Source organism: Octopus bimaculoides, chromosome 7 (genome assembly GCF_046866305.1).
Source record: "Octopus bimaculoides isolate indiv1 chromosome 7, ASM4686630v1, whole genome shotgun sequence".
NCBI lineage: Eukaryota > Metazoa > Mollusca > Cephalopoda > Octopoda > Octopodidae > Octopus > Octopus bimaculoides.
In genome coordinates, this window is record NC_142934.1 from 59410099 (window position 1) to 59423308 (window position 13210).

Below are 13210 nucleotides of genomic sequence, written 5' to 3' on the forward strand. Positions count from 1 at the left end.
AGGAGGGCGAAAATTGTCAATAAGAACTGACAAAAGACTATGACAACTTATCCTCCCCATTCCAGCATAGAAAATCAGACATAAAAATGATAAATTCAAAAACTCTTTACTTGTTATCAGGCCACGGTTTTACTCCTTTAACGCACACAGAATATGATGGCTTGCCACCAAGAATCTGATATACGGTATCGACAAAAAGTTTTTGGTTTATTAACACTTCACTATATGGTTTTTTCAGTACCAATCCAACAAGGCCATCTTCATCTTTTGTCTGAGGATTGCAGCTGTAACTGATTGCCTGTGGAAGAAATAAAAACAATGAAGAATACTAACAAAGAAAACTGACATAAGACATTACATAGTAGAGGAATGGATTAATGCTTTACATGGAAACATATTTAGTCTTCCAATGAAGTAAATGAGAGACAGGCAGAGGGCATCTCTGTTTACTGAATGTTAACTTTACCACACAACTTATAAGACACATTTTAAATAAGATAGGCAAAACAAGAGAAATGTAGCACTTAATAAAAGACCAATTAGAAGAGGTGTTGAAATCATCATCATCATCGTTTAACATCTGCTTTCCATGCTAGCATGGGTTGGACAATTTGACTGAGGACTGGTGGAACCCAAAGGCTACACCAGGCTCCGATCTGATTTGGCAGAGTTTCTACAGCTGGATGCCCTTCCTAACGCCAACCACTCCGAGAGTGTAGTAGGTGCTTTTACGTGTAACCCGCACGAAGGCCAGTCAGGCAATACTGGCAACGGCCACGCTCAAAATGGCGTATTTTATGTGCCACCTGCATAAGAGCCAGTCCAGGGGCACTGGCAACGATCTCGCTCGAAAGTCCTTACACATGCTGCGGGCACAAGTGTTAACTATTATTAAAATTAATTTTGTAAATCAATCAAAATGATCAAACTTTGATTCTTTAAGGACATCCTGTTTGTAACTTCATAACAGGCACAGATATGAGCCATGTGGCTAAGAAGTTTCCACTGTAACAATGTGGTTTCAGGTTCGATTTCCCCATATGGTACCTCGGTCACATTTTATCAAAGAGTCAAATCAATCAAACATTGTGAATTAAATTTGGTAGAGAGAAACAGTGTGGGAACCCACCGAGGTGTCTGTTCCTGTTGCTTTATTGATAGATTTACACTGGAATCTGCATTGTACCAATTATTTTAGCTAGCTCTCTGATCTACAGAGAACTTTGTGTAACAAGTATCAGACGTCCAAGTCTATCACAGGAAGCAAAACAAGAATACAAAGAATATAAACACATTCTACACTACATTGGTCTTCACATTAAATAATTGTGAATGAAATAAAATACTAGGCTTAATTAGCTTGACTGAATGCAGATTTCAAAAGAATGTAGAGATATAGGCACAGGAGTGGCTGTGTGATAAGTAGCTTGCTTACCAACCACATGATTCCAGGTTCAGTCCCACTGCGTGGCATCTTGAGCAAGTGTCTTCTACTATAGCGTCGGGCCAACCAAAGCCTTGTGAGTGGGTTTGGTAGACGGAAACTGAAAGAAGCTCATCATATATATATGTGTATATGTATATATATGTGTGTGTGTGTGTCCAACATCGCTTGACAACCGATGGTGTGTTTACATCCCCGTAACTTAGCGGTTCGGCAAAAGTGACCGATAGAATAAGCACTAGGCTTACAAAGAATAAGTCCTGGGGTCGATTTGCTCGACTAAAGGCGGTGATCCAGCATGGCTGCAATCAAATGACTGAAACAAGTAAAGAGTATATGTATGTGTCACAGAGCCTAGTGGTTAGGGTACTTTGATCCCATTTTCTTGACAAAAGAATCATCATCGTCATCTAACATCCATCTTTCATGCTGGCATGGATTGGACAGTTTGACAGGAGCTCACCAGCCAAGGAGCTGTCCAGGCTCCATCCAGGCATGGTTTCTATGACTGGATGCCCTTCCTAATGCCAACCACTTTAGTGCTGGGTACTTTTATGCAGCATTGGCACAGGTGTGTTTACGTGGCACCAACACCCATGAGCCTGCAAGATTAAGAATGTTCAGCTGGTGAGGGATACAGGACACATGCATCCCTCTCCAGCAGAGTGTTCATAATATTGCTGGCTCATGGGTGTTGGTGCCACGTAAAAAGCACTTGCGCTGATGCTGCATCTGAACAAAATCCATCCTAACTATGGCAAGCTGTATACTTCCTAACCACATAGTTTTGGGTTCAATCCCACTGCATAGTACTTGGGACAAGTATTTTCTACTATAGCCCCAGGCCAAGCAAAGCCTTGAGAGTAGATTTAGTAGACAGAAACTGAAAGAAGTCTGTTATGTGTGCATGTGTTCTTCATCACAAGTTGTCAAGCCGTGATGGAGGACAGACAGACAGATACACACACACACACAGTGTTGGTTTGTTTACGGCCCCATAACTTAGCAGTTCTGAAAAAGAGGTTAACAAAACAAGTACCAGACTTATAATAAAATTAAGTACAGGGATTGATTCGTTCAGCTAAAATCCTTCAAGACAGAGCCCCCGCATGGCCGCAGCCCAATGACTGTAGCAAGTAAAAGATAAAAGACAAAGCTAGCAATGCATCGGAGAGATAAAGGAAGAGAGCATAGAAACACTCCATAACAAGACTTACCTTAAAACGACAAAGCAAATTTTCTGATGTTAGATCGACAAAACCATTTGAATCAAAATATGCACGACCTGTGCCCCAGTAAGCCTGCAACTGGTTCCATTTAGCAATGATAGCATCCCTCTCATCATTGAAGATATGTGGCATCATCACAGCTTTAGCAAGATTATCCAGTTGATTGGCAACATTTGCTTGCTGTTGCTGCTGCTGCTGCTGTTGAGTCTGTGTGTCTAAAAGCAAAAAAAAAATGACAATGTAGTTCAAAGAAGTCACAGATAGCTGAAGGAGATAACAGCCATACATCATCATCGTTTTAACAATCACTTTCCATGCTGGCTTGAGTTGGAAGGTTTGACATAGTGCTGGCTAGCAAGGAGCTGTCCAGACTCCAGTTGTCAGTTGAGGAATGGGATCTAAGGCTTGATGTCCTTCATAATGCTGACCACTTGTGCTGGGGGTGCTTTTTACAACCAGCACCTGGTATTATGTTAGTAATATACTGAACAGAAACATATACATATTAAATATGAAAAGACAGCGATAAAATCTTTGCAAGCAGAGGGAAAACAGCCATGATATGGATATATGTCCTTACATATATTCACTTACAGTTACAGGCATAGCTGTGTAAGGTGCGAGTATGGTTGTATGGTTCAGAAACTTGCTTTCCAACCATGTGATTTCGAGTTCAGTCCCACTCTGTGGCACTTGGGTAGCTCTCTTGCCTCGGGCAGACCACAGCCTTGTTAGTGGATTTGGTAAACAAAAACTGAAAGAATTCATTGTATGTGTACTTGTGCATAGGTCAATCAACATCCCCTCCCCCGTAACACCATACCATCTCTCAAGTCCACCATAACCAGTGCTATGTCCAGATTTGATAAAGATCATCTGATTCAGGTTTGTCAATGCTTCCAAGTCCATATTGAAGCAGCCATTGATGCTAACAGTAGATTCATTGAATAGATATTACCTTGCTTCGAAGCAGGTGTACCAATTGCATAGAGGAGGGGGGGGGGATCTAATTAACTCACCCCCAATTTTCAGACCTTGTGCCTATTGTAGAAAGGATTTATTATTATTACTAAGGTAGCAAGCTGGCAGAATCGTTAGCATGTCAGGCAAAATGCTTAGAGGTATTTCATCTGTCGCTACATTCAGAGTTCAAATTCCACCGACGTCAACTTTGCCTTTCATCCTATCAGAGTCAGTAAAATAAGTACCAGTTGAACACTGGGGATCAGTGTAATTGACTTATCCCCTCCCCAAAATTGCTGCCCTTGTGGCAAAATTTGAAACCATTATTATTATTTGTGCACACATCCTCATTCACCTATTGTCTACTCTAAACCTACACATCCCACTATCATCTATTCTCCAAACAGCTGTGCTTGTTTTTTTACACTCATATCAGATCTACTTACAATGCCATGGGAACTCATCACTGAAAAGAAAATACTTGATTTGTGCATATCAAATATTTCCCCTTTCCCATACCTCTACCAACTATATCCAATCATCATGATGATTGAATGGGGAAGGATTGAAGGATTGCACTCTGGCAAGCATTATCTGCCTTCTCAGACTCTCCCCAGTCACACTGATCCCTTGGACATGTTTCCCTGAGTACATACTTTGGCTTTTCATTACTATCTTATTTACCTCTTCTCTGCATCTCCTTCAACTCAACCTCCACCCTTTTTCCTTACTGCTCTTACTATTCTGACTTCTCTCCCTCTCTCCAATTTCTTGACACTCCCTTTCTCTTCTATTACCCACTTCCATCAGATCATTCCTTCACACACCCCTTTTCCCACTCATGTATAAGGTGGGATAGTACTACATCCCCTCCTACTTAACCCTTCCCAGTTTTATTACTCTCTAACTTCCTGATATTAATTTCCTCTTCCCTAATAGCAATAGGAAAGTTGTTGAAAGTAAATCCAATAACAAATGTCCTGGATCCTAACAAGCAGTTGAACCCATGCTGGCAAGGTAGGAAGACTGACCCATTCCATGACTGAGTCCATCAATTTAACCTGTGCTATTACTACTCTGTCCCCTTCCCACTCTCCTTGACACTACCTTTGACATTACTCTTTCACTTCCCATCTCTTCTGTCACCTTTACTATCACCACATCACTGTTCCCTCTCTTATTCTTTCCATTACCATCCTCTCACAACAATAAATCTGTTCCTTCCATAATGGGGTCCTCTCTTTGGTTTTGCAAGCTATCTCACCGATGATGGTGCCACTAAAAAAAGCACCCAGTACACTATGAAGTGGTTGGTGTTACAAAGAGAAACCAGCCTTAGAAATCATGCCAAAAATGAGACATTGAAGCAAGACATGGTCCTCCAGTACCCTGAATTTTATCAGACTGTCCTACTGATGCCAGCATGGAAAGTAGACATAAAATTATTACTATTATTCAGGGGGCAAGCTGTCAGAATCAGTAGAATGCTGGGTAAAATAGTTAGTGACATTTCATCAGTTTTTACATTCTGGGTTCAAATTCCTCTGAGGTTCACTCTGCCTTTCATCCTTTCAGGATTGATGAAATAAGTATTAGTAGAGAACAGGGGTGGGTGTCAATGCAACAAACTTCCCCACCCAAAAAAATTGCTGACTTTGTACCAAAAATAAGATAATTATTATTAAGGCAGCAAGCTGTCAGAATCATTAGCATGCCGAGCAAAATGCTTAGCGGTATTTTTTCCGTCTTCATTTTCTAAGTTCAAATTCTGTTGAAATCAACTTTGCCTTTCATCATTTTGGGGTCGATAAAATAAGTACTAGCTAAACACTGGGGCCAGTATGATCGACTTACCCCTTCCCCAAATTTGCTGGCCATGTGCCAAAATTCAGTGAGCTGATAGAATTATTAGCATGATGGGCAAAATGCTTAGCAGCATTTCTTCTGGCTTTATGCTCTGAGGTCAACTTTGCCTTTCATCCTTTACACTGGGGTTGATGTAATCCTGAACACTGGGGTTGATGTAATCCTGAACACTGGGGTTGATGTAATCAACTAGACCCCTCCCCAAAAAATTTCAGGCTTCGTGTCTATAGTGGAAAAGGTTATTAGCATTATCGTTAAAAAGCAGCAAGCTGGCTGAATCATTAGCATAACAGACAAAATGCTAAACAGCATTTCCTCCAGCTTTACGTTCTGAGTTCAAATTCCACCGAAGTTGACTTTACCTGTCATCCTTCTTTTGGGTAGACAGAATAAGTACTGAGGTTGATGTAATCGACTTCCCCTTCCCCACAAAAAAAACTCCCGGCCCAGTGCCATAATTTGAAACCATTATTACAGGTGGCACGTAAAATACACCATTTTAAGCGTGGCCATTGCCAGTACCGCCTGACTAGCCTTTGTGCTGGTGGCACGTAAAAGCACCCACTACACTCTTGGAGTGGTTGGCATTAGGAAGGGCATCCAGCTGTAGTAACACTGCCAAATCAGATTGGAGCCTGGTGTAGCCATCTGGTTCACCAGTCCTCAGTCAAACCCATGCTAGCATGGAAAGCGGACGTTAAACGATGATGATGATTATAATAATTATTAAAAAAACACTTAACAATTTTTCACATTGTTCACAGAGTTAAATAACAATTTGTAGATCTTATTTACATGATGATTAAAAGCAATAAATTTATAATATTTACGTCCAAAGAGTGATGTTCCTGCAAGAGTGGTCCCGAATGCATTGGTGGCACCAGTACTTGTAGTACTGAATCCTCCCAAGGTATTGAAGGCTTTAGGAGAAAAAACAAAACAAAAAGGAAATTACATTATTATATTAATACATAATGAGATTATTAATACAAATTATTCATAAACATTATTATTATTGGTGATGAATTGGCAAAATCATTAAAGGATCGAATGAAATACTTTAAAGTACTTGGTTACAACTCTTTCATATTCAGTGTTCAAATCCAGCTGAGGTCAACTTTGCTTTCATCCTTCTGGGCCAATAAAATAAAGTACTTCTTGCATCACAAAATTTAGCAGAACAGAATGCTTAGCGGTATTTCACCCATCACTACGTTGAGTTCAAATTCCACCAAGGTCAACTTTGCCTATCATCCTTTCAGGGTCGATAAATTAAATACCAGTGAAACACTGGGGTCAATATAATCAACTAGCCCTCTGCCCAGAATTTTCAGGCCTTGTGTCTTTAGTAGGAAGGAATATTATTATTATTATTGTGGCAAACTGGCAGAATCGTTAGCACACCAGGCAGTGTAGTGGGTGCTTTTTATGTGCCACCAGCATGGGTGCCAGTTACAAAACACCAGCATCAGCCACAATTACAATCTCATTTAGCTTGACAGGTCTTCTCAAGCACAGTACATTGCCAAAGGTCTCAGTCACTTGTCCCTGCCTCCATGAGACCCAAAATTCGAAAGGTGGTCTTTAATGCAAACTGTCAAATTGAACCTGAAGCCCCTGTTCATAAACTGATGATCCTAGATCAGTGAAACTGAGCACACTTATGATCAAAGGCCTTTATTCATAATCACCCATCTTAATTTCAAAAAGAGGATAATGTAGTTCGAGCTTAACTATATATGTCTCCTTCCTTTTTAAAGATGGTTGGGTGCATTTGAAAAAGATATGACTAGTAATTTACACAGCTTGGGTGACCAAATAATTGCTCCCTCACTGATGTTTTGTTATATTTGTAGTGATGAGTTCAGTTGTTTCCTTTGAGCCTGGCCCATGACAACAGTCCATGCTTCAATGATTTTTATCACTAGCATTGCAAAGAGGCTTTGATAATGAAGATATTATGTATATATAATTATAGCAAAACTAGCAATGGATTAAGATATATCAGAGATTTGTTTACATTCTATGTGGCATTAAGTTACATCAATTGCAAGTTTTCTTTTCAGGTACACGACACTGCTTTCCCCTTTCCCAGGCTACAGGCCCACACCCCCAACACCCATACTGTTAGGATTGGCACTCTCAACGTCGGCACGCTGAAAGGTAGATCTGGTGAAATTGTTGAGATGCTTGAACGGAGACGCGTAGATATGTGCTGCATCCAGGAAGTAAGATGGAGAGGAGGTTCTGCGAGGTTCCTCACAGGCAAAGAACACAGGTACAAGATTTTCTGGGCAGGGAACACTGACGGGGTCGGGGGCGTAGGAATACTTCTAGCGGAGAAATGGGTGGATAGGGTAATCGAGGTCGTCAGAGTAAGTGACAGAGTACTTAAGATTAGACTAGTGCTTCATCATAGATTAGCTACTGTCATCTCAGCCTATGCACCTCAACCGGGGCTACCAGATGGTCTGAAAGACCAATTCTATGACACCCTCTTGCAAACTACCTCGTCGACAAGTGACAGGGACCTTCTCTTTGTGGCTGGAGACTTCAATGGTCATGTCGGACGTCGTGCTGGCGGCTTCCATGGCATACATGGAGGCTATGGCTTCGGTTCCCACAACGAGGAGGGAACCAGACTGCTGGAGTTCTGTGATGCAACCGATCTTATGGTCTGCAATACCAACTTCAGGAAACCTGCCAGTCACCTACCGCTCCGGCAGACACTCTAGCCAAATCGACGACATCCTCGCCAGAAATAGGGAAAGAGGGCGGCTTATAAATGCCAAAACCTACCCTGGCGAAGAATGTACCCCACAACATAGATTAGTAGTTAGCGACTTTGGGATCAAGGCAAAATGGGTGCCCAGAATTAGACCGGCTTGGAGGAGAAGGGTGTGGAAGCTTAAAGACCCTGCAAATGGACAGAGACTTAGAGACAAGTTACTTCAAGCATTTAACGAAATAGAAGGGGATATAGCATCATACAACGTGGAAGACAATTGGAGATTTCTGCGGGACAACCTGTTGAAAGCCACCGACCAGATTTGTGGGTGGTGTAAGGTCCCCTCCCGACCCAGAGTAACGTGGTGGTGGAACAAGGAGATAGACAGGGCTATTAGACAAAAGAAACAGGCTTGGAAGGACTGGAAGAACGGTGGTAGCAGGAAATTGTATCAATGTGCCAGAAGGGAGGCTAGGCGACAGGTTTATTTAGCCAGAGGGGAAGCAGATAAGAAAAGATTTGCCAATGTTCTGCGCCGTGAGGACCAAAGACTCGAGGTATTTCGTGTTGCAAGACAGTGTAGGAGAGAGAATAGTGATGTTGTAGGAGAGAAATGTGTTCGCATGGATGATGGTCGGCTTGCACTAAATGAGGATGCAAAGAAAGAGGTCTGGAGATGCCACTACGATAGATTGCTTAATAAAGAGAATGAATGGGAGGAAGAGAGCCTGCCGTATGTCGACCCAATAGAGGGACCAGCTATCCGAGTTGATAGTACCAGGGTAGATAAAGCAATTAAGAGTATGAAGACCGGGAAAGCCCCCGGCCCATCAGGAATCACTGCAGAGATGCTCAAAATATCTGGCAGTGTTGGCTATAGCCTAGTCACCCGTATTACGAACCAGGTGATACACGAAGGAGTCATACCCAACGACTGGTGTAGCAGCATCATAGTCAACTGCTACAAAGGTAAAGGTGACGCTTTAGATACAAATAATTACAGAGGCATCAAGCTGTTAGATCAGGTTATGAAAGTTACAGAGAGGGTCATAGAGCAACTAATTAGGGAGCGAATCAATTTAGATGAGATGCAGTTTGGGTTCGTGCCAGGTAAAAGCACTACTGATGCCTTATTTCTAGTGAGACAGCTGCAGGAGAAATACCTAGCTAAGGATAAATCTCTGTACCTGGCTTTCGTTGACATGGAGAAAGCCTTTGACAGGGTCCCCCGATCCCTTATCTGGTGGTCAATGAGGAAACTTGGGATAGAAGAATGGTTAGTGAGAGCTGTGCGAGCCATGTACAGAGATGCTGCCAATAAGGTGAGGGTTGGAAATGAGTACAGCAATGAATTCCGGGTAGAGGTAGGGGTCCACCAAGGTTCCGTCCTCAGCCCCCTCTTATTTATCATAGTCCTCCAGGAAATCACAGAGGAGTTCAAGACAGGTTGCCCCTGGGAGCTCCTCTATACTGATGACCTTGCCCTAATTGCGGAGTCACTATCAGAACTAGAGGAGAAGTTTCAGGTGTGGAAGCAAGGTCTAGAATTGAAGGGCCTTAGAGTCAACCTAGCTAAAACCAAAATCCTAATAAGTAGGAAGGTAGATAAAACACAAACCCCTTCAGGTAGATGGCCCTGCTCAGTATGTAGAAAAGGAGTAGGTAGTAACTCTATAAGATGTACCCGGTGCAAGCTATGGACACATAAGAGGTGTAGCAACATCAAAGGCAGGTTAACTAGCAAGTTAGTTTTTGCTTGTGGCAGATGTTCAGGTGCAATAAAGACTGTAAACAAACAGGAAACAAATTCTATCTCATTCCAGGGTGAAAAACTAGAGATAGTCGATAGCTTCCGCTATCTGGGCAACCAAGTTAGTAGTGGGGGTGGGTGCGCTGAAAGTGTAGCTGCTAGAATAAGAATAGCCTGGGCAAAGTTTAGAGAGCTCTTACCCCTGCTGGCGACAAAGGGACTCTCACTCAGAGTAAAAGGCAGACTGTATGACGCATGCGTACGAACAGCCATGCTACATGGCAGTGAAACATGGGCTGTAACTGCTGAGGACATACGTAAGCTCGCAAGGAATGAAGCCAGTATGCTCCGTTGGATGTGTAATGTCAATGTGAATACCCGTCAGAGTGTAAGTATCTTGAGAGAAAAGCTGAACATTAGAAGCATCAGTTGTGGTGTGCAAGAGAGACGATTGCGCTGGTATGGACATGTGGTGAGAATGGATGAGGATAGCTGCGTGAAAAAGTGCCACACCCTAACAGTTGGGGGAACCTGTGGAAGAGGTAGGCTCAGGAAGACCTGGGCTGAGGTGGTGAGGCAAGACCTTCGTACATTGGGCCTCACCGAGGCGATGACCACTGACCGAGACCTTTGGAAATGTGCTGTGCGTGAGAAGACCCGGCAAGCCAAGTAAGATCATTGCCAGTGCCCCTGGACTGGCTCTTGTGCGGGTGGCACATGAGATGCACCATTTTGAGCGTGGCCGTTGCCAGTACCGCCTGACTGGCTCCCGTAGGATTTTCGAGTGAGATCGTTGCCAGTGCCCCTGGACTGGCTTGTGCGGGTGGCACATAAAAGACACCATTTCGAGCGTGGCCGTTTTCGTGCGGGTGACACGTAAAAGCACCCACTACACTCTCTGAGTGGTTGGCGTTAGGAAGGGCATCCAGCTGTAGAAACTCTGCCAAATTAGATTGGAGCCTGGTGTTGCCATCCGGTTTCACCAGTCCTCAGTCAAATCGTCCAACCCATGCTAGCATGGAAAGCGGATGTTAAACGATGATGATGATGATGACAACAGGGATATATGATGAAATTAACATTAGGGATACTCACCCGAAGTTCCTGTTCCAAGTGTAGGAAATCCTTTTAATCCTTTAGGAAAAAAAGAGTAAAAAAAAAGTAAGAAAATTTTAATGTAAAACCCAAATTAAATTGAAAGTCATCAAGAATATTCATTAATAACCAAAATATTAATAAGAATTCTAAAACACTTTGTTTTATCAACACTGAGAAGATGAAAGTTAAAGCAATTTTGTCTTATGCTCAAACAACTTTGCCAGTTTTCTCACCTTGTAAACAAGGGCAAGTTTCTGTTTTCAACATTAATCAGCAATCATATTGAAACGTGAATAAAATGATTTGATTGAAGACACCATTAGCATCTACACAAGAACCTTTATTTACTTGCTCAAGCTGAGAGAAACAGTGGTAAACTTTGCTTAAACACCCATGCTAGCATGGAAAGCGGACGTTAAACGACGATGATGATGACATCCTACCAACTTTATAAAAGAAACACTTTAGATATCATACTTTGTAGTACAATTACCTGGTGAATAATGGAGTAATCACAGCTTGAAAGCCTTTGGCCTGCTTGATCAGAGCCAACTTGGAACAACACAACAAATACCAATGGCAAAGCCTTCTCAAACCAACACACCATTAAAACCATAACAAGTATATCTAAGCTGTGTACCATACTCGTTGAAACCCACCTGAGGTATCCGTCTTTATAGTTTTCCACCAAAACTGCAACATTTAAAATTTCCTTTTATTTACATAATATTGTTTAAGCTGCGGTCTGTCCTATGATCAATGGACATTCCAGTCGAAAGCATCCCATCATTTTTTGATCCTATTATATATTCAACTACATTATCCAATGTGCCTTATTTGTAGACACTAGAGTATGACTTGGGGGAGATTTAGCTGTTATTTCTTTTATAAAGTTATCTTACTGAGGTTGCCCACATTTTCCGTACGAGAAGCGGTCTATATAGATTCAGCTCGAATGTCTCATACTGATCTCTCCAATATCTGGGTGTTACACACACTTCGGAGTAATTTTTCAGATTAACACCCGCACGATCTTCACTAGGGTGTTGGGGTTAGGGTTTAGGTTAGGATTTTAGGGTTTGGGTTAGGGAATTCTGTCCCTAACCTTAACCCTAACCCCCCAGTGAAGATCGTGCGGGTGTTAATCTGAAAAATTACCGACTTCGGCTCATTGTCATATTTTATTAATTTCTTCCAAATTTTGACACAAGGGCAGCAATTTTGAGAGAAGGGAGCAAGTCGATTACATCGATCCTAGTTCTCGATCTCGAGATGATGAAAGGCAAAGTCGACTTCGGTAGGAATTGAACTCAGAACGTAAAGAGCCAGAAGAAATGTCGCTAAGCATTTTGTCCGCTGTGCTAACGATTCTGCCAACTCAGCGTCTAAATACAAATTAAAATTTTCTAAAATTGATCTATTAACGTGATTTATCATTATTATTTTTCTGATCTACAATGACAGTTAATACTCGATTGTTCCTCCTATATCACTCACAGAACAACGGCAAAAATTCGGATTGATAATATAAACAAAAGAAAAATAAAGATTTCGAGTGGTGAAGAATGGTACACACGATGACACTTGCTTAATAATGAATACTGGTATGGCACATGGTGCCCAAGTATATTATTATATCTGTGGTTCACATTCAGAACAAGCATTTCGTTCATTTTTCAGAGAACCATTTAGCATCAATATAATCTACAATGGATAATCAAAAATGAATGAATAATAATGTAAAAAAAAAAGAAAAACAAATAAAGCAAGTAAAAATGTAGCCAAAGTGCATCGAATTAACAACAATTATCAAATATGACAAATGATTTTGGTTAAATTAGTAACAAAAATGTATTTTTACCAGAAGGGGTAGTGGAAGAGATGCCAAATGTGAACGAATTTGTGGTAGCTGTTTGTCCTGTAGAAGTTGTTGATGATGAAAAGATACTTGGTGCAGCCGACGGTTGAGCAGCAGTGGACGCTGAAAAAAGACTGGGCACCGAAGATTGTGCAGTTGTTGTTGAAGCAAATATTGATGATGTAGAAAACGGTTGCGCTGCCGGCGTGGTGGAGCCAAATTTGAACGCCATATTTACTATACTTCCTTTCACTTCAATATTAAAGAGTTCTTG

General features: G+C 41.7%; 1 protein-coding gene across 1 annotated transcript in view; it reads right to left on the bottom strand.

Annotated features, from left to right (window-relative positions):
- Positions 1 to 13195, bottom strand: part of LOC106875908 (nucleoporin p54) — a 34884-nt gene extending 21689 nt beyond the window's left edge. Inside the window, exons 1-5 of the mRNA XM_089355374.1 lie at positions 12940 to 13195; positions 11076 to 11114; positions 6333 to 6422; positions 2662 to 2888; positions 111 to 298 (exon numbers count right to left, since the gene is read on the bottom strand). Of these exons, the coding sequence (XP_089211500.1) occupies positions 111 to 298; positions 2662 to 2888; positions 6333 to 6422; positions 11076 to 11114; positions 12940 to 13168 (773 nt within the window). The 5' untranslated portion in view covers positions 13169 to 13195. The remainder of the gene's footprint in view (positions 1 to 110; positions 299 to 2661; positions 2889 to 6332; positions 6423 to 11075; positions 11115 to 12939) is intronic.
- Positions 13196 to 13210: the final 15 nt, after the last annotated feature.